The sequence below is a fragment of the Bubalus bubalis genome, chromosome 3 (assembly GCF_019923935.1).
Source record: "Bubalus bubalis isolate 160015118507 breed Murrah chromosome 3, NDDB_SH_1, whole genome shotgun sequence".
Lineage (NCBI taxonomy): Eukaryota > Metazoa > Chordata > Mammalia > Artiodactyla > Bovidae > Bubalus > Bubalus bubalis.
The window spans coordinates 162,027,770-162,050,464 of NC_059159.1; the positions used below are offsets into that span (position 1 = coordinate 162,027,770).

At 39.5% G+C, this 22,695-nt stretch overlaps 1 protein-coding gene across 6 annotated transcripts in view; it reads left to right on the plus strand.

Moving 5' to 3' along the window:
• Positions 1–22,695, plus strand: part of MUSK (muscle associated receptor tyrosine kinase) — a 99,229-nt gene that overhangs the window by 32,513 nt on the left and 44,021 nt on the right. For 2 of the 6 annotated variants that reach the window (XM_044940426.2, XM_044940427.2), the window contains exons 6-8: positions 2,180–2,209; positions 12,459–12,488; positions 22,570–22,694. In XM_044940426.2, the coding sequence (XP_044796361.2) occupies positions 2,180–2,209; positions 12,459–12,488; positions 22,570–22,694 (185 nt within the window). The remainder of the gene's footprint in view (positions 1–2,179; positions 2,210–12,458; positions 12,489–22,569; position 22,695) is intronic. The other 4 variants (XM_044940428.2, XM_006048670.4, XM_044940429.2 and 1 more) reach the window with 2 other exon arrangements.

Genomic DNA, 22,695 nt, shown 5'->3' on the forward strand with positions numbered 1-22,695 from the left:
TAGAAAAGTGAAGTACTTCTGGCTGAGAACTATATAGGTATGTTGACTTGCCCTTGGTAGGGAAGTCTTTGGTTTCCCAGATCCCATATTAACCTGGAAGGCAGAAAAGAGATGTCAACCTCACAACCATGGAGGCTCTTCCCCTGGAAACGTTAACCCCTCTCTCAGGTACCTCTGTGACAACGGGCTTTAGGACAGGCCTCATGGCAGGATAGATGAGGGCCAGAGAAATATGAAACATATCATGTTTCATAGAAAGTTCCATTTGCTAAGTGCTCATTTTAAAATATTTTACCATATTTGGAGTGAATTCCCAGCCATTGGTTTCTTACAAGCATTGGCTAATTTCTTGTTTCTTTATCATGCATTTCAATATATCAGGAATTGGGATTTGTCTTACCCAGCTTAAAGGCAATCCTACCTCATTTGTGGCTTCTGCCCTTTAGCTAAGAAGGTTCCTTAGCTGTCTCCAAATATGAGAATGAATATACAATTATAGAACAAAGATAAATCAATCATATTTCCCAGAAAGATTTCTTTATATTTAACTTCAAATATTGCTTCTGTTGAGATCACTTCTTTTAATTAGTTCCTCACAGAGGTAAAAATATCTTTTTCAGCAGCATAATTCCATGTAGCCTCACCCCCACTTGCCACCTCTGAACAAAGATTCTTACTGCATTAGTTTTGTTTGATTGAAAATGGACAAAGTAACTTCTCAGGGCCCTATAGAAAGAATTACCTTGTAAGTCAAGAGACAGCCTTGTCTCCCTTTCCAACCTACTTCATGTTCTATCTTAGGCATGTGAGCATCCAAAGAATGATTCATATCATTTGTCCTACGTGTCTTTAACTAAAACAGTTTTCCCCTGAGTACTCCTAAGTACTCAGTACTCTCAAGTACTCCAGAGCACTCAGTACTCCTGAGTACTCAGTGGCAGAGCGATACCACCTTGAGGTATGATGATTTGAGTGACAGAGCTGGAGTTATCAAGGAGAGGCTGCCACCAAGGGAGGCTACGAATGACCTCTGAAGTACCAGTCTTATTTTACTTCCTGATTTTGACCTGAGGGATACTCTTCCTTTAAAACATATGTTTCATAAGCATCACAGAAATTAAATTTGTTTAAGATGATAATATTAGTCTTTTTATAGACAGAATGATTATTGTTTTGAGATTTTTTTTAATCATTAGGAAAGATCTATTTAAAAAATTACAAATAGCTAATTTTCTTATATTTTCCTCACATTCTTACATATTTCCCTTAGACTTCCCTTATATCTTTCAATTTAATTATTATGAAATGATTTACGTATTTGGAGATGAGCACTGATCTTATGCATTCTGTGAATGTAACATTCAGACAAATCAAGCTTTGTGTGTAGAAACTGGATAAGTGTAGAAGACTTGAGATCCCAGTTAAAATAGATGGATATTGGAATGGATTGGGCTCCCTGGCAATGGCATTTTCTATTACTACCTCGTTTTCCCTTGGAGCTTTAAGCCATTAAGGAAAAGATTGGGCAGAAGAGAGGCTAAAACCAAGGGTTCTCAGTCAGTGACCACCAGTGGGAAGAGGGTACTTGGCACCAGTACAAAGCTGCAGATGAGAGCCGTAGAAGCAGATCTAGAAGAGAACAGAACCCGTCTGGGTCGAGGGTTATTGTAGGCTCCTCTAATGTTTAAACAACTCCTTGTTTGCAGGAGGCCTCAAAAATAGACCCATGTCTCCACACCTGGGAGAGGCATTTTGGGGAGTAAGAAGGAAAGGTGAGCCACCTGGCAAATTTAATTGGCTCCCAAGCAAGAGTTCCCAACACTGGTCAGGGTGCCTTATTGCTGCTGTCTGTCCCTTTCTCTGCAGTCTGAAAAGCTTCACCGTATATCCTTAGGAATAACTTGCTCTGTGGGAAGCTTCTGTTGTTGATTTTTTACAGATATACATAGTATATAAAATAAGTAGAATTCTAAAAGACCAAACAAATACATATCTATATAGGATGACCCCGAGGCAAATGTCAAGAGATCTAAAAGATCAGGACTGTTTTCAGAAATGTTAGACTTCTGTCCATTTTCTTTGCCAGAGATCAGATTTTCTTACTGCATCTAGAAAAGTGGAAGTGAACATGTAATGTTTACACACATCTGATTGCCTTTTTCCTTTGTTTATACTGCAGCTCTTAATATGACAAATGCCACAGAGAGAGGTATTTAAACCCCCAGTGTGTGCTGTGCTCTCAGCGATTGCAGTTTTAATAGAATTTGCAGTGACCCTGCTCCTGGCATCGGTTCTATCTGTTTGATGCCACTAACGGGTTTGATTTGCTGTCGTGATTACACTGTGTATTTAAAAACCAAAGAAAAGAGGCATAAACCTTTGATATTCCTGGGGGCTATCATAGGGAAAATTAAATCTGCATGATTAATAGGGTGCATGCTCTAGAAAAGGGTTTGACCCATTGATTTCCACTTTAGGGGAGATTATGCTGCATTCTCATCTGAAAAGTTCTGTAGTGCTTTCAAGAAAACAATGGTAACGTGGTCCTTTATTTGAAGAGTTGTCAGTAATGTTCTCTAAGGATAAAAAAGTTGTATGATTATGCACTAAACATATAATCAGTCAGTTCAGTTCAGTCGCTCAGTCATGTCCTACTCTTTGCGACCCCATGAATTGCAGCACGCCAGGCCTCCCTGTCCATCACCAACTCTCAGAGTTCACTCAGACTCACGTCCATTGAGTCAGTGATGCCATCCAGCCATCTCATCCTCTGTCGTCCCCTTCTCCTCCTGCCCCCAATCCCTCCCAGCATCAGAGTCTTTTCCAGTGAGTCAACTCTTCACATGAGGTGGCCAAAGTACTGGAGTTTCAGCTTCAGCATCATTCCTTCCAAAGAAATCCCAGGGCTGATCTCCTTCAGAATGGACTGGTTGGATCTCCTTGCAGTCCAAGGGACTCTCAAGAGTCTTCTCCAATACCACACTTCAAAAGCATCAATTCTTCGGCACTCAGCCTTCTTCATAGTCCAACTCTCATATCCACACATGACCACAGGAAAAACCATAGCCTTGACTAGACGGACCTTTGTTGGCAAAGTAATGTCTCTGCTTTTCAATATGCTATCTAGGTTGGTCATAACTTTGCTTCCAAGGAGTAAGCGTCTTTTAATTTCATGGCTGCAGTCACCATCTGCAGTGATTCTGGAGCCCAAAAAAATAAAGTCTGACACTGTTTCCACTGTTTCCCCATCGATTTCCCATGAAGTGATGGGACCAGATGCCATGATCTTCGAGTTCTGAATGTTGAGCTTTAAGCCAACTTTTTCACTCTCCACTTTCACTTTCATCAAGAGGCTTTTTAGTTCCTCTTCACTTTCTGCCATAAGGGTGGTGCCATCTGCATATCTGAGGTTGTTGATATGTCTCCCGGCAATCTTGATTCCAGCTTGTGTTTCTTCCAGGTCAAGAACAGTTAGAGTCTCTTCAATTGCTCTGAAGAAAAAATGTGCTTCAAAGATTTATCTTCAGCTGTTTAAGATAATAGAATTGATATAATGTTGACAGTATATTGTTTGAAATGAAATTGAAAAGTTAAGGAACTTAGTATACTGGCTAATAACATGGGCTCTAGATTGTAGAAAACTGTCTGGACTCCAGAGTCTAGAGCAGGTGCTAAAGTTCATATCCTGGCTCCAGCATTTACCACTTGTGTAACTTCAGGTAGGTTACTTCCTTTCATAGTACCTCAGGTACCCTACCCATAAAATAAGGTAAACACTATGTCCTACCCCATAAGTTGCAAAAGGATTAACCCAAATACTACATTTAAAGCTCTTACAAGAGTGCTTGGCACAGAGTGATCACTCACATAATGGTCATCAATGTAGTTCTAGGACTAATGAAACTTTAGTACAACAAAAGCAATGACTTAAGCACTTGGGAAGACATTTACAGCTCTTTATTTCACATGCCGTCTTCATCTTTGAGGTAGAAGCAATCAAGTTCAGTGGCAAAAACTAAATTTTTATTTAAAATAGAGTTGATGTTTTATTAACTTTGGTTTTATTAGAAGAGTAACCAAACACGGTAAAACCTGAAAGGGGCCCTAGAAGTTACAGCTCAATCCCCTAATTTTCAGTTAATGAAACTTGAGACCAGAAAAATGATTACTTTGCCCAAGTTAGCCAAGAACAAGGATGGCTTACCCCCTAAACCAGGACATCTTTCATAACCCCATTCTTGAGTCTTTTCTTTCTCTATGTTTATGTTACACAGATGAGAATTCTGCAGCACTGACATGCTTTAGCATCAGATAGACCAGAGTGTTAATTCTGACTCTGCCACTTACTAGTTATGTGAGGTTGGGTAATTTATGTCACCTCTTTGAGTCTATTTCCTCTTTGTGAAATGGGTGCAATATGACTTGGAGCATAGGGTTCTCAAAAGGAGCTGGGATACCATGTAAATACTGTATGTGTCTACCAGCTCTTTGATAAATACTGCTATTGGTATTGTTGTCTGTTGTTTACATTGTTATGAAGCTGGACGACTTCTATCCAGAGAATATTGCTGGTTAGTCTTCTCAAGTTTCAGAAATAGAATGTCAACATTACCAACTGCTTCTCTTGCTTCCAAAGAATGTAAATCTACTCTCAATCAGCAATGCTTTGTCCCTGCATTCTTGATACTTGTTAGAGATTAATAACTTTGGTTTAGCCCTATTGTGACAAGTGACATAATGATGCTTATCTAAGGTGCTATATGAAGATATGCCTTTACCAGCAAACTGGAAAGAGGCTATATAGAATCAGCATGTCCCCTACCCAAACAGTGTAACAACATGAAAGTCAAGGCAGGCTTAGTGCAATATCCCAAGCTTACATCATATTTTGCTCACTACAGAAATCGCTGTTTGCCAAAAACCTTCTTGAAAATATTGATCATTCGATCACTCACTGTTCTGAAAAACATCTTAAGTAAGAAACTGCTTTAAATTTTTTTTTCTGCCTGGGGAGAAAATAAATGGTCTCTCTTGAGAAACTGGCCTTTTGCTCTCCTTCCTGTAGTGAGAACTGTATACTTTATTTTTTGCCCTACCTTGCATGTTTTTCAGAATCCAATTTGAAGCTTGGTCATAATATTTGTTCCACTAAACCAGCAAGAGGTCTCCTTTTCTTGAGATGAACGTGTTGTTATTTAATTTACTATCACATCATTGATTACACTCACTTCAAAACCCTCTATGGAAAGAGATGGAAATAACTAAGTTGATGGACTGATGGAACGCTTGAAGGTAGTGGTTTTCAAGCATCAGTGCACATGAGAAGCAACCACAGATTTTCTTAAAAGACACAGCTCTAGGTTGCATTCCCCAGAGACTCAGACCTGATGGGTCTCTGTTAAGGCCTTTTAACAACCTCCCAGATGATCCTCACATAGGTAGTCTATGAACCACACTTCAAGAAACATTGGTTTAAGAATTTATACCTGGAATGTCTTTATTCCAGATGAAAGCTTAACAATTCAAGGAGAAAGTAAGCTTATTCAGAATTTGCATGACAAATATTAGGACAGCTTCAAATTTATTCATTTGTTGAGCGCTTACTATATTCCACGAAAAGAGGGAAATCCAAGGATACAGGGGCTTCCCTGGTAGCTCAGCTGGTAAAGAATCTGCCTGCAATGCAGGAGACCCCAGTTCGATTCCTGGATTGGCAAGATACCCTGGAGAAAGGATAGGCTACCCACTCCAGTATTCTTGGGCTTCCCTGGTAGCTCAGCTTGTAAAGAATCTGCCTGTAAAGCAGGAGACCTCGGTTCGATCCTGGGTTGGGAAGATCCTCTGGTGGAGGATGGCACAGAAACCCACTCCAGTATTCTTGTCTGGAGAATCCTCATGGACAGAGTAGCCTGGCAGGCTGCAGTCCATGGGGTCACAAAGAGTTAGACACAACTGAGCGACTAAACACACAGCCCAAGGATACAGAGATAAATAAGACATGGTTCATTTCTTGAAAAGTGTCCAAATTTAGTGAGAAAGACAGGCATGCAAGCAAAGAATTACAATAATTAGAGTTCAATATATTTGCAAAAATAGAAGTTTGGGCAAGATATACACGTAGGACAGTGGAGAGAGTGAGAGGTGAGGGAAAGCTTTGAGAGATGAGGTCCAACAGGGCTTTGATTGATGAACAGCAGCTCACGCTACAGACCACGCATTAGTGAGAGAGGGAAAAATGCAGATTTATCATGCAAGCACAGGCTGACACCGACTCCTAACTAGGAAGTCGAAGATGGTCTAGAGAGTTTGGTTAGTACCTACCAGAGGTGCTATGAAAACCAGAACAAGCTACAGTTTGACTCACAAGCTATTTGAGTTGATATTCTGTGTCATCTTTTGTTGGACATAATTTTAAAATGAGTCTATATCTACCATCTCATTGGTGTGGGAACCTACAGTTTGGAGGTTCTATGGTCCTATTGGGGTATCCAGAATTCCATTTCAAAGCCTACCAAAATGTTCCCAAACCGAGCCACTTGAGACAACCAGGATATTATGGTGTCACTTAAGATTAAAGTTATAACTACTGTTTCTTTTCCCATTTAAAATTTCTGGCTAGCTAATAAATAAATAAACGTTTTGAAAATTCTGGTTCTTATTAAACTTCAGCTTCTTTGCCTGCTGTCAGAGCTCAGGTATCTTCCTTTTCATAAGATTAGGTCACCATGTTATTTAAAAGTAAGCTAAGATTTTGATACATTCTGTGGTTATGTAAGGTGTTAATGGGGCTTCCCAGGTGGTGCCAGTGGCAAAGAACCTGCCTGCCAATGCAGGAGATGCAAGAGATTTGGGTTCACTCCCTGGGTTTGGGAAGATCTTCTAGAGTAGGAAATGGCACTCCACTCCAGAATTCTAGCCTGGAAAATTTCATGGACAGAAGAGCCTGGTTGGCTACAGTCTATGGGGTCGCGAAGAGTCAGACACGACTGAGTATGCACACACTATGTGAGATGTTAACAGTTGAGGAAACTGCGTGAAGAGTACCTGCAGACTTTCTTTCACTTCCTTGACAACTCTTCTGTAAATCTAAATTTATTCCCACATAAAAACGTTTGGAAAGGGTAAACTAAAAAAGGCTTCTGTCCTCATCATTAAGCAGTTTAGCATCTCCTCCCATTAAAACCAGAAAATATTTTAAGAATGAAAAAAGAGAATCGGAGCCGAAATTCAACTTTTTTCTTCACTTACAGTTAAACTTGTAATATATTTTTCAGGACCATTTTAACAAAAATATTCTTAATAGCTGCTCTCGTTACATCTAGGACTGAAATCAAAACAAGTTGACTTCGTGTGGCTCTTGCCTGATTTCCTTGGTAAACACGTCTTACTCACAGTCATTATTCACCATCCATATTTACAAGCTAAGAAAATGTTATTATCTCAAAGGCCACAGAAATGTTCCCAACCCAAGCCACTTTAGAGAATAGGAATGTCACAGAGGCAGGCCAGCCTGATTATGAGGTGGGAGTCACTGTTTGCGAGGGTACTGTGGATGTTTTTTTAAAGGAGCTTGTGCTCCAATTCCTCCAGAGATGGAGCCACAGTGGATAAACCTCTTTATGCATTGCTCAGCTTCAAAGGGGACAGAAATGTAAACAGTGGCAGCACACCAGGATCAAGTTCCTTTGCTGTAGCCATCAAGAAGTCAGGAAGGAAAATCAGGTATTTACTTAGGTTCATTATTACTGTTGTCAAGCTTTCTTTTAATGATTGGAAGACAAAAGAAGAATCTGTTCAGAAACAAAGTACCCCAGAGTCTCACTATGATTACTTTTCAACCACCCTTGAGCCACTTTTCTTTAAGTAAAAAAATTAAAAGTTAAAATGATCTTTCTTGTTCTCTGTGGTAGTTGTCTACTAACAGGCATCTCTGACTCCGTAATTCTGAAAATACAATGCTAGATGAGACATCTAACCTATTTAAGCATAGATTCAAATAGTCTGATATTGATTAGCATCTATGTTTTAAAATGGGATCTGAAGAATGAATTTCTCTTTCTGAGAGTGATTCTTCTCAGATAATTGAGGAAAGGATTTAAGCTCATGCTTTTGACACCTACAATATATGGGATGCTGCCTGCGAAGGAAGACTGAAATTTAAAATAAGATAAAATAGCCTTCTACCTTTGAAGTCAGTTGGAAGAACAGCTGTCCTCAGTCAGGAAGACACCACAGAGACAGAAACAGGAAGGAAGGAAGGGAAGGAGGGAGGGAAGAAGGGAGGGAGGAAGAGCAAGAGGAGATGGCTTCAAAGTCAGCCTTCAGTACTTTCTAGCTATGTGTCAGTTGCTATATTAACTTCTTTGTACAGATCATTTTACTTACTCTTCTCCATAATCCTACAAGTTGGGGGTTGACAGGTTCTGCATTTTCTGCAGGAAGACACTGAAGTCCAGAGTAGCACAGATCAAACAGCTAGTAAGCAGTAGAGTGAGGACCCAAACTCAGAGCCGCCTGCCTGGTTTCCTATAAGGGGTACAGTACACAACTGAAAGGAAATATTATTTTGAGTTCCCAATTTCTGATTATGTTTTTAGAAAAAGTCCTAGAACGGTATTCTTACAGTACCAGATGGTCAGAGATTTTCTTAGGATATTGCCCAAGAAGAAAATTATAAATGTCATGCTACAAAAAGCAAATAATGTACTATTTCAGCCTCCATTGAGACTTCAAGTCTAGGTGGCCAAATTCCTGTTATTTCTTGACTTTCCTCATTCTTCCAGTTAGAAGGATGGAAATCATCTCACACGTGTGCCTGTTTTCTCTTCTGGTTTCACATCTTTCTTTCTGTAAGATCTACATGACCTGTATTAATTTACTAAATATATTCCTTTTATCTCCACTAGAGAACTTTGATGGCTTTCCCTCCTCCCATATAACAATACATTCCCCACCCGCCCGTCCTCCCTGCCAGCTTTCCTCTCCATCAACTAATACAGTAAACTGAGTAGGAAAAACTTAATTTACCTCTTTAGAATCAAGTCATATTCACACAGATATACATTCAAAACTGAGGAGATAGACTTTAATAAGAGCAACATAAAAGTGAGTATTGGATATTCATGACTTTTAGTGGAATCAATGACCTATCTGCATCATTATATGAAATGCAAATAAAAACTTGTGCAAATTTATATTCATAGAGGTAGAGTATTTAGAAGAGTCTTACTACTCACAAATTTGTGAGACTCTAGGTGTGTTAGTTTTAGTTTCAGGTACCACAGATAAGAGGATAACTGAAGAAAAGAAGGAAAGCTAAGTGAGAAGTGAGAAAAAAGTGAGAAGTCAGGATGGTAAACTGGGGCTAGCATGTTGGGAAAATGAAAACATTTGATGGATTTTATTTTCATTTCTGTCCAGTAGGTAGAAGTAGGAACTGGGTCTTGTGGGTAGTAATTATAAGGAGACTGATTTTGGTTTGATTCAGGATATATATATGTACCTGTTTTTTAAACACAGCTGTTTAAAATGGGTTGATACAATGAAACTAAGTTCTCCATAAATCAAACTATTCAAGAAAATGATGGATATACTGTGTAACTTGGATGTTGATTATATCTCAGACTATTCCAATATGAGAAATCTCAGACTCTCCATTCTAAATGTTCTACTGAACAATCCCAAGAAAGTAGAGAAGGAAAATGAATCACTATCCAACACTTTTTTCCAATTATTTCTACAAGAGGCTGTGCTGGACTTTAGGGGAAAAAAATGACACAACAAAAGTAAAGTATGCTCTGTTGCTCCCTCCTCCACCCCAAGAAGACTACAAATCACGTTGGAAGACAAGACCGATGCGTTATACATAAAGTGATTAAAAGAGAATTTATCAATTAAGTAGAAATAAAGACCATGAAACAGAATATATGTAAAATTGGTAAGGGGTAAAACAGTCGGTTCACAAGTCAAGAGGGGTGGCGGTAGGGTAGGCAAGCAGGATACACAGTAAAACCAGGACTACAGTTTGACCTCAAAATAACAAATAATCTCATACACTGGGTGAGTGTATGCAAACTTGAATAGTGTGCAATTTCTCTAATTTAAAGTAACCTCAACTGTTTATGCATGTGTGTGAATGTGTGTACATATGTGTATATATTAATACATAGTGTATATAAATATGTATATATTTATATACATAAAGAATCTGCCCGCAGTGCAGGGGATGCAGATTCAATCACTGGGTTGGGAAGAACCCCTGGAGAAAGAAATGGCAACTCACTCCAATATTCTTGCCTCGGAAATCCCATGGACAGAGGAGCCTGGCAGGCTACAGTCCACGGGGTCACAAAAGAGTCGGACATGACCAGAACAACAACACATGAGATACATATTTGAATTTGTGTGTAAAAAGAAATTTTGAGAGTCGATATATCAAAGTTTAATTTCTGGTGGGACTTCCAGACTTCCTTTTAGGAAAATGACAAATCTTAGAGCTTCTTTGATCCCCTGAATTGGTTCTATACATCTGCAGTGGAGGAAATGGGTGCATTTGTTTCAGACTGCTTCCAATTCCAAACAAATCAAGCAAAATGAGTAATAATAACAATAACAACAATAAAGTGAAAAGCAGCAAAGGAAAAATCAGCATTTACCTCAGAGTCTACTTCAAAATATAGTCCAGTCCAGTAAAAGACCATTGGTGTAAAATTACAAGGAGGCTGAGGGTTTACCTGCACTGCACTTTACCCTAAAAAGAGTAGTGTAAGAGATGAGCAAATAAGGTTCTCAAAACTACTGAGGCCCTTCAACTTTAGTGGAGCAAAATTTTGGAGGTATAGCAGTCAAATAACACAGATACTTAACGTTCCCATCTAAGTCCCCTGCCCATCTCAGGCACCCATAGTTATTTTGCTGGTTCCAAAAAAACAGTTGTTTCCCCCCCACCCCCACCCCCCGCAAGCTTAGAAATAAGCACAATTGTGCTAAGGAACTAGAAAGACATGCTCAGCCCAAAGACATTCAGGTATAATTTTTCAGGCCCAATCTGGTCCAACTATGGACCTTCACTTATTTCCTCTGATTAAGGTCTTTGTTCCAAGCAGGGACTCTCTGCAATTTTCTAGTGTCCAGATGGACCAGTTTTTAGTATGGAAAAATCTCATTTTTATCCAATATGACCTTGATATTAAAAAAATAAAATAAAATAAGAATGTGTCATGGACTCGACAGATAGAGTAAACTCTAACTGGAAAGTTATAAGTTCACCTAAATTTAAGAGTATTGGGCATTAAATATAAAAATGAGGCTTTCTCACTGTGATGCTAGGTAGAACAGAAAACTTTGTGTCTGAAAGCTGGAGAGGCATTTCTGGCTCTGCATCTGCAGTAAATCGGTGAGTTTCAGATTTCTTGTCTGAAAAATGGGCTGAATAATATCAGATATGTATCATCACAGGGAAACGGCTAGAGTTAAATGAGATAATGTACAATGTGTGTGAAAATACCCATAATCTGTAAGGAACCATACCACTGTATTCTTATTTCTAAAAGTAGATTAACAAGAGCATCATTATTTTATACTATAAACAAATATTGCACCCGGCTTATCACTAAATCAAAGAAAGGTCTATTCTAACTATACATCAATTAAAAAAAAAAGGTCTAAATTGACACAAAATACATCTTTATGATAGAAAGATAAAACTTCATGTGGGATCTATCTCTGATTTGGTTGTATTAAACATTTTGGAACAATTAATTTAGTGGTTGTCTCTTTTCTAGGATTTTTAAAAATGGAAAAATTCTCAATTCCATATACCCAATTTATACATTTTTATAGTTTTCTTTGTAGCTTGCTTTTCTGTTCTTTTTCCCTGAAAGATAATGATGAGCTCCTCTCTGCTCTCTGGGCAGCCTCTGGGAGTCAATACAGAGGAGAGAATCTCTCTTGGTTGTAGGCTCTGTTCTGCAGAAACCCCCTAATCCTCTGTTTACCACAACAGGAGTCTATTGCCATAGAAATGATAGCTGAGATCCCAGATTCAACATCACTGCCTTCACATGAGGGCCTCATAAGAGGAGAAGCCACACTAACAAGGAGAAACACAATCACTACCAGTATTATCAGAATAGTAGGCAGTTTGTTGCCTTGAAAGAAAGGGTAATTGTCAACGATGAAATGAAAATGCATGAATGCGCTATGTTGCTGGGTATGCTGTAGTTCATTTTCTGTGTGGTACTGCCTGCCTAAAAGCAATAGTTTGAAAGTTCATGTCATTTGATAGTTTGCTTTTAAAAGGTCAGTGGTTTCCCTTGATTGCATTTGTTTCTTATTGAAATAAGAAACAAGCAGGTCCTAATTCATCTTGTACAGTAACATTCCTGTGCTCAAAGATTTTCCTTTTCATAATGTGTTGTTTTTGTTTGTGTGTTTGTTTGTCTTGTTCCTATTAATAGAAGAGAGTGAACCTGAGCAAGATACTAAAGGTATTTTTTTTTCTTTCTGCCCTGCTTCTTTTATAAACGTATGGTTCTATTCAACTGTTTAGTTCTCTGACCTTACAAACAACTCTGAGTGCCATGATTTTATAAGGAAATAACAAACAATGTATAGGGAATATTAATTCAGCATTTAACAGTGTTATTAGATGGGCTGCTTTATATATAATATAGTTATTGAGGATTTACGTGTATTAAGAAAAGCTTGAATGAACAGAAATAAACTCTATATCCTAGACTCTGAAAATGCAAACAAAATGAAATGACATAAATCAGCATGAGAATATAAATGTCACACAGACTAGAACAGAAAGTTCCTCTGACCAAAAGCCTTGGGGGTGGGGGGACAGGAGGTGAGGGTGTTACAATCTTTGGAGACTTGTAAAAATGTCAAGGTGCCAGCTTAGATTTTTATTGTTATTACTTCAAGTGGACAAGTATTACACAACTGCTCCAAACCAAACCAAATCAATCAAACTGTTCTAACTTTTGTATATTTTGGATGAAATTCACAAGTGCTCATGTAATACAGTTTGGCTTTAGGAATAAACCCTAGGCTGGTATTCTTTGAAACAGCCCCTCCTTATCTAAGTATTTCAAATAAGGTATCTGAGATGTTTTCCTATTTAAACATCACGCTGCTTATAACTAAATCTAGATAAAATCATTTCACCTGCATCTGTATGATTCTGAGGGTTTTTTTATTTTTAGTTTCAGTTTTTGTTTGTTTTCAATTTACTCTTCTCAGTGCTGGTTTGAATCAAGTAACAAAAGATCTCTTTAAGAGAGGCTAGAAAATAAGAAAGAAAGAAAAGAATGAGAAAAAAAAATGTGCAAATCCATGCAAGCTCATTACATCCTTTGAAGTAATTGCTGAGAAATACAATTTACAAGGGACTTAAATATTCTTCTGGTCCTACTCCCTTTCCAAGAAAAGAGAGGCAATTCATTTCAAGTCAAACTGCTTATTAATTTCAAGATTTAATTTGGGCCCCCTGCCTGTTAGGCTTTCCATTACACCACCAATGAAATTTCAGAGTGAATAATGTTCCATCTCCTTATTACAAATTCAGATTACCCCTTAAAATGACAACCAATGACAAAATTTATTATATATCTGAAAGTATTTTGAAAAATGGAACAAGAAAGAGGGAGCAGGGTAGAGGGAGGGAGGACAAGACAGAGGGAGGGAGAAAAAAGAGACAGAGAGATAAAGGAAATGAGAATACAATATGGTTATGTTATAAAGGACTTGGAATCACGGGCTGCTTAAGTCCCATTTTGAATACAGGATTCTCAACCTGAAGTTATTAAAGTAAACTTATCCCAGAGAAAGTAAAGCCCAAAACTCAGGACTAGACACCATGAAAGAAAACCCAAGGATAAATAGATTGCCCATGTCTGTTTTACATGTTGCAAATGAATAGTAATGTGCTTGCCCACAGGAAAGCAAATGGGAAAGAGCTCATGGTGAACTGGAGAATGACAATAAGACTATCTATTGAAATAAGAGTTGAATAATTTTTTTTTTAAATCCATATCAAAACAATTATCAACATTTTCCAGATGACCAAGTAATTCCACGCCCTTTCTACTAAACAGCTTGTTTATGTAACAAAGCACTTTTATATTGTCTTTCATGCAAAGAAAAGGTGAAATAGGGATATTCAGGGGGCATTTTTTTGATATGAAACCTATCACATTACTTTTAAAATGGATGACTTAAAATGAATTTTCAGTTTGTGGCTACTGCTGAAGCAATGGGAGTTTATTATTGAACTATGTTTAAGTTTATTATTACAGGTGTATTGTTATCCATGGAGCAGTTTGACACTTATTTTTAATGGCAACTGGCTTTTTGTTTTTTATGTTTGATACATGTGGTGAAATTTCTTTCCCTGTCCCATTACCTTTTATGCTTGGAACTGGTAACAAATACTGATGGGTATAAAAATATCAGCTTTATTGCTGATAAAGCTAGTTTGAAAAAGAAAGCTTTCTCTCCTTTCATCCAAAAATTAGATTCATGTAACTTCCGATTCCTCCCCACAGCCTCCGCATTTCACCTGGAATTGTAGGATGGAAAAACCCGACCTGGGGAACTACCTATGGGACATTAACCCCATACCCCTCTTGTTCACTGGATAGCTGGAAGAAAGATGGCCCAAAGAGGACTGAGATATTCATCATGTAGACAAGTCCCTTTTCCCAATATCACTAATCAGAGGAATCACTCATTTATTCATTCATTCAACAAATATCTATCGAGTGCTCACCATGTACCACACCGGGTTCAGGATTGATTGATCAATGAATCAATCAATCAATTATCTATCAATCAGCTTGTGTTAATGAATAAAGCAAGCTCCACCCTTCTGATGCTTACATTCCATGAGAAGAGACAGCCAAAACACAAATTATGCAATTGAGATGCAGACATAGAGAACAGACTTTTGGACAAGGGTTGGGGAGAAGAGGGAGAGGGTGAGATAAATGGAGAGAGCAGCATTGATGCATATACATTAACATATGTAAAGAGATGCTAAGGGGAATTTGTTATATGTCTCAGGGAACTCAAACTGGGGCTCTGTAATAACCTAGAGGGATGGGAAATGGGCAGGAGGTGGGAGGAAGATTCAAGAGGGAGGGGATATATGTATACCTATGGTTAGTTCATGTTGATGTATGACAGAAATCAAACCAATATTGTAAACCAATCATCAATCAATTAAAAATAAATATTTTTTAAAAACTAAAAAAAAAAAAACTGTAACAAAACAAAACAAAACAAATTATGATGTGGTGTGAGGGGGATGGGTCAAGAAAAGATTATGAGAAGACAGTTGGGTCAAAACCCAAAAGCTGTTTGACGTCTTCTTTGAGAGAGGTAAACTCGGAAAAAAGGTGAAAGCTATCTTTCAATACTGAAAAAAGAGGCAAGTTTCTATTTTATATGGGCTTCCCTGATACCTCAGTTGGTAAAAAATCCACCTGCAATGCAGGAGACCCTGGTTCAACCCCTGGGTCAGGAAGATTCGCTGGAGAAGGGATAGGCTACCCACTCCAGTATTCTTGGGCTTCCCTTGTGGCTCAGCTGGTAAAGAATCCACGTGCAATGTGGGAGACCTGGGTTCGATCCCTGGGTTGGGAAGATCCCCTGGAGAAGAGAAAAGCTACCCACTCCAGTATTCTGGCCTGGAGAATTCCATGGACTGTATAGTCCATGGGGTCTCAAAGAGTCGGACACGACTGAACGACTTTCATGGGCTTCCTTGGTAGCTCAGATGGTAAAGCGTCTCCCTGAAATGCGGGAGACCCAGGTTGAAACCCAGGGTTGGGAAGATGCCTTGGAGAAGGAAATGGCAACCCACTCCAGTATTCTTGCCTGGAAAATCCCATGGATGGAGGAGCCTTGTAGGCTACAGTCCATGGGGTCTCAAAGAGTTGGACATGACTGAGCAACTTCACTTTCACTCTATTTTATCTTTTGGCAAGAAGATGGGAGTACAGGAGAGACCAGCTTCCCTTTACTTCCTGGCCTTTTCCCCTCCTCTTATCCCATAAGGCTCAACAATGGTCAACCAAGGGTATATCTGTCTCCGTGGAGAAGGAGACCAACAGCTTGTCCGCACAACCCTACATTCATGAAGCCACTTGCAGTCCCAGCAGTGGTCTTTTCTGGACCCTCCTGTGACTCACTGGACCAGAAGTTTCTGATACAGGGCAGGGCAGCACATTAATTAAATGAACTCCAAGGCTATGTTGACCTCTAGAATGATAATGGACTGTTTCATTTACCATCTCACATAATTCTTAGCTGTGTTGTGCAATATAGGTCATCAGAGGTTTTGCAATGAGCCTGAATGATATTCCAAATAATGTAATGCCAGCCAAAAACAAAAGCAAAAGCCATAAATTACAAAATAAATAAATAAATAAACTTTCCCTTATTACTAAATTTCCAGGAAGAGCTTAAAGTCCCAGATAAAAATGATTGCCTTTGAAAATTAAAGCAGAAAAAAATCTAAATTTCATACTTTTGCAGTTTCTTATGCTTCTCATCTTCAGCCAGAAGCTTCTTACTCAGGTTCAAGGGTACACTGACTAGTGTCATCTTTAGCAGCTGCTGTCCACACTTTTCCAGCATTCATGGAATTGAAATAATCCTCCTCTTAATCTCTCAAGGATCCTACCTTTTTTCTTTCCAGATTTTCAGAGACAACGGGACCTATAAAATGATCATCACAGGAGTCTCACACTCACAAAATTCTGGACACACAAGTATAGCCCTAAGCTCTACAAGAGTTATTTTAGCCAAATGATAAATGTGGACTCAAGTATTTTGCGCCATCTAAGTCTCCATTATCTTTGTGAAAACAGGAGAAAGGAAGAGAATCCCTGGGTGGACTCTCGTTCAGATGCCCATCACTCTGTATTAGTCACCAGGGGGCCACAACCTGTGAATTAGGACCAAGTTGGGAGAAATCTCGACCAGGTGGTCAGATGGAGCACTACTTCTGTCCCTCTGAAGGCAGTGTACACCGCCTCCCAGCTGGCTTGTCCTCTTGAGATATTTAGACTTCCCACTCCAGTACTCTTGCCTGGAAAATCCCATGGACGGAGGAGCCTGGTGGGCTGCAGTCCATGGGGTCGCGAAGAGTCGGACACCACCGAGCAACTTCACTTTCACTTTTCACTATCATGCATTGGAGAAGGAAATGGCAACCCACTCCAGTGTTCTTGCCTGGAGAATTCCAGGGATGGGGGAGCCTGGTGGGCTGCCGTCTATGGGGTCGCACGGAGTTGGACACGACTGAGGCGACTTTGCAGCAGCAGCAGCAGCGGTGGGTATAGCCTCTGTCACCTAGTCTTGATTGACACTTCCTATAAACCGATAAAGCATATTTGCAATTTTTAATTTCCCATTTCACCTTAAAGCCTTGTTTTTCTGGAATTCCAGCACAAGTGCAGCCTTCACTCCCTATTTTAAGCAAGCATTTTTAGCCCTGACTACCAGGCTCTCAGAACTGGCTCCATAATTTGTGGACTGGTTGCAAACAACAATACAGGGCTTCTCATTCAAAAATCATTTATAATTTTTAAAGACACAGGCAGAAGAAAAATAAACCAAGTATGGGGCCCTCTAAGCATGGGGCCCTGGGAGAGTATACAGGTGACTCACTCTTGCAACTGACCCTACTGATCACCATGATGACTGCTATTCTTCTTGCTATGGAATTTTTCAGGTTGTAAATACTGCCTGTAAAAAAAAAAATTCAAGCCTACATTTTGTTTTAACTTGTAATCATCTGCCACAGACCTCTGATCTAAAACTGTTGTAGTTACGGGGCATATACCCTGAGAAAACCACAATTCAAAAAAATATAAGTACCCTAGTGTTCACTGCAGCTGCTGCTGCTGCTAAGTCACTTCAGTCGTGTCCGACTCTGTGCGACCCCATAGATGGCAGCCCACAAGGCTCCCGCATCCCTGGGATTCTCCAGGCAAGGACACTGCAGTGGGTTGCCATTTCCTTCTCCAATGCATGAAAGTGAAAAGTGAAAGTGAAGTCGCTCAGTCAGGTCCGACTCTTAGTGACCCCATGGACTGCAGCCTACCAGGCTCCTTCATCCATGGGATTTTCCAGGCAAGAGTACTGGAGTGGGGTGCCATCATTCACTGCAGCACTATTTACAATAGCCAGGGCATGGAAGCAAGCTAGGTGCCCATCAACAGATGAATAAAGAAGTTGTACATATACATATACATATATATATACACACACACACACACACACACACACACACTCTCAATAGAGTATTACTCAGCCATAAAAAGAAACACATTTGAGTCAGTTGTAGTGAGGTGGATGAAACGAGACTGTTATACAGAGTGAAGTAAGTTAGAAAGAGAAAAATAAATATCATATATTAAGTCATATATACGGAATCTAGAAAAATAGTACTGATGAACATATTTATAGAAAAGAAATGGAGACTCAGATACAGAGAATGGACTAGTGGATACAGCAGGGGAAGGGGAGGCTAAGACAGATTGAGAAAGTAGCACTGACGTATATACGCGATCACATGTAAAACAGACGGCTAGCAGGAAGCTGCTGCATAACACAGGAAGCCCGGGCCTGTGACAACTGAGAGGGGTGGTACAGTGGGCAAGGAAGACTCAAGAGGGCGGGGACCATGTGTGTGCTCAGTCACTCAGTCTTGTCTGACTCTTTGGGACCCCATGGATTATAGTCTGCCAAGCTCCTCTGACCTGCCTCTTGAGAAACCTATATGCAGGTCAGGAAGCAACAGTTAGAACTGGACATGGATCAACAGACTGGTTCCAAATAGGAAAAGGAGTACGTCAAGGCTGTATATTGTCACCCTGCTCATTTAACTTACATGCAGAGTACATCATGAGAAATGCTGGGCTGGAAGAAGCACAAGCTGGAATCAAGATAGCCGGGAAAAATATCAATAACCTCAGATATGCAGATGATACCACCCTTATGGCATAAAGTGAAGAGGAACTAAAAAGCCTCTTGATGAAAGTGAAAGTGGAGAGTGAAAAAGTCGGCTTAAAGCTCAACATTCAGAAAACGAAGATCATGGCATCTGGCCCCATCACTTCATGGGAAATAGATGGGGAAAGAGTGGAAACAGTATCAGACTTTATTTCTGGGGGCTCCAAAATCACTGAAGATGGTGATTGCAGCCATGAAATTAAAAGATGCTTGCTCCTTGGAAGGAAAATTATGACCAACCTAGACAGCATATTCAAAAGCAGAGACATTACTTTGTCAACAAAGGTCTGTCTAGTCAAGGCTATGGTTTTTCCAGTGGTCATATATGGATGTGAGAATTGGACTGTGAAGAAAGCTGAGCGCCGAAGAATTGATGCTTTTGAACTGTGGTGTTGGAGAAGACTCTCGAGAGTCCCTTGGACTGCAAGGAGATCCACCCAGTCCATCCTAAAGGAAATCAGTCCTGGGTGTTCTTTGGAAGGACTGATACTGAGGCTGAAACTCCAATACTTTGGCCACCTCATGCGAAGAGTTGACTCATTGGAAAAGACCCTGATGCTGGGAGGGATTAGGGGTAGGAGGAGAAGGGGACGACAGAGGATGAGATGGCTGGAATGGCATCACAGACTCGATGCACATGAGTTTGGGTAAACTCCGGGAGTTGGTGATGGACAGGGAGGCCTGGCGTGCTGCAATTCACGGGGTCGCAAAGAGTCAGACACAGCTGAGCGACTGAACTGAAGCTCCTCTGTCCATGGAATTTTCCAGGCAAGAACACTGGAGTGGGTTGCCATGTCCTCCTCCAGGGGATCTTCCTGATTCAGGGATTGAATTCACTGTGGCTCCCGCATTGGCAAGTGGATTCTTTACCACTGAGCCACTTGGGACGCCCCAGGAGGGAGGGGATATATATACACATAAAATTATAACTGATTCGTGTTGATGTGTGGCAGAGAGCACCACAACACTGTAAAGCAATTATCCTCCAGTTAAAAAAGAAAAACTGCTGTGGTTACTTCTGAACTCTCAGGACTGAGATCTGTGTCCAGTGTTTCTCCTCAGAACCCTACCCTTCTTCAGGTTTTAGGTTTTCTAGTAACTTACACTATTTCAATGGCAGAAGAAGTATGTGTCCCCTGACATGTTTCTCTGGAGCTGTGGGGTAGGCTCCACTGCAGCTTTAAAAAAATTTTAATGCTAAAATTTTTTTAATCTTGTAAAAAAGTAGACACAGTAATATAGTAAACTCTCACAGTACCATTATCCAACAGCAACAGTGATCAATAGTCTACCATTTTATCTAATCAAGTACCATTTTATGGCTGCCAGTTTATTTTAAAGTAAATCTCAGACATAAATTCAATCAGTGCCCATGTACTTTAAGGACTTTTAACACAGTCACATTACCATCCATTCCCCATTTGCACTCGTTTCTTAAGACCATTTACTACCGGGATTGTGCAATTTTTATCTGGTTGTCTCTAAAATGTCTTTTTATATCTGATCTGTTGAATAAGAATCCAAACAAGAATCCACACATTACACTCGGGGCTATGCCTCTTAAATCTTTCTCAATCTATAATAGTCCCTTCATTTTCTTTTTTTCCCTCTCCAGTGTTATTTGTTTTGGGGGGAAACAAAATATCTTGCCCTGTTCAACTGTCTGTATTTGTGATATGATTGAATTGTATCTTCATAATGGCTTTTTTAAGAGAACTAAATACTCTTTCTATTTACTTTATTTATTTATGGCTGTGTTACATGGCATGCGATTTGCAGGATCTTCCTCGACCAGGGATGGAATCTGTGCCCCCTGTATTGGGAATACTGAGTCCTAACCCCTGAACCACCAGGGAAGTCCTCTCATAATGTTGTCTAACATGTTCCTCAACCCTCTATTCTTTTGTATATTGGTAATTAGAATCCTGTACTTAAAATCAGGTTCAATTTTGTTTTCACCTGGGGCACAAGGTTAAACATTAAATCCACTCTTTTTTATTTTTTAATTGAAGTTGGCACCTTTGCATGGAAGGTGCCAAAGTTGGCACTTTTGCATTGAAGTTGGTACCTTCCTTGCTTTCTCTCTCTCCTGGCTTTTTGGATTCAATGTTTGTATTTCTAGCATGTTCTTTCAGATTTCATCTCTTAGAGTCCTCCACATCAAAAGATAGGAAAGCGAGTTAATCTGAGCAGGCAAATCTGAAATTAGAACCTGCAAAAAGCATCCAATTGTCAAACAAATTATGTCCTCCTGTATCTCTTTGAATTATGCAATCCTTTTAAAGAGCTATTAAAAAATCAGACCAACCTTTAATGCAGTTGAATTTGATCTTTCTTTGTCCTGTACATCTTCTGTTTAGTATATACTGCCTCTTCTGTACCTTCCTTTAGAATCCAAAATCCACAAATTTTTTACAATTTTAGAAGAACTAAGGGAATTTCACCGTCTAATATTATGTTTTGTACTTAAGTCCTCGAAAACAAAAGGCCAGAGCAAAAAAAACTTAAATTTGCAATCAATGAGTAATTAAAAAGATTACATAAGGATCTAGAGAACACTGGATTTGAAGTCAGAAGACTTGAGTTCAGATTTCTCACCCATTAGTTTTATTACTTTGGGGAAACAAATTAACTGGGATTTTATTTCTACATCTATTTAATAAGAGCAGAAATTAGCTGATTTCTGAAGTCTCTCTCAAGATTAGTGATTCTGTGATTCTAAGTATCCTTCAATTTATTGTACATTCTGAACTTCATTTCCACTCTTTAATCAAAGGTAAAATTTCTTTTCACATCAAAAGAACTTCCTCTTATCTAATAAGTGGGCATTCAGCCTTAGAAAAGAATAAAATTACTCATTATTCTGTCCATCTTTGTCTAAAATATTCCTCTTCTTTTTGACCCTGCATGCTCATCTCACTCTCGTAAAAGTTGAACAGATTTTGTCTGTCGTTCTACCATGATATAGTTGAAGACATAAAGCATTAATTCAACTAAATATTATTACTTTGGTAGGCACTCTGCTAGATACTGAACAAAACAGGCAAGGTTTTTGGTTGCTGACGACTCACAATCTACTTCAGGGAGATAGACAATAGATAAAAATAAATAACTTCAGATCATGGTAAGGTTTATAAAGACAATGAAATAGGATGATGAAAAAGTGAATGGGAGAAAGGTTAGACTTTACATTGGGCAGTCCAGGAGGGCCTTTCTCTGAAAGTATCACTTAAATGGAGACTTAGATGATACAAGAAAACTACTACAAGATGTACGGGATGCATGTTCTAGGCTGAGGGATGGCATGGGCAGCATCTAAGTTGGGAACAAGCTTGGTGTATCCTGGAGTTGTGAGAAGCATAGGGTCACAGCATAAATGGCTGAGAAGCCAGGGCACAGCATTTGCTATTATCCTTAAGATAGAAGGAATGTGGAGGATCCTTCACAGGAGACTATGATCTGATTTGCATTTCTTCAAGACTACCCCAGCTTGACCATCCCCAGTGGGAGAGTCGCTCACCACTTTTCTTTTCCTAACAGTTTTTGCCAGAATCCTGCGGGCTCCTGAATCCCACAATGTCACCTTTGGCTCCTTTGTGACCCTGCGCTGTACAGCCACAGGCATCCCTGTGCCTACCATCACCTGGATTGAAAATGGAAATTCTG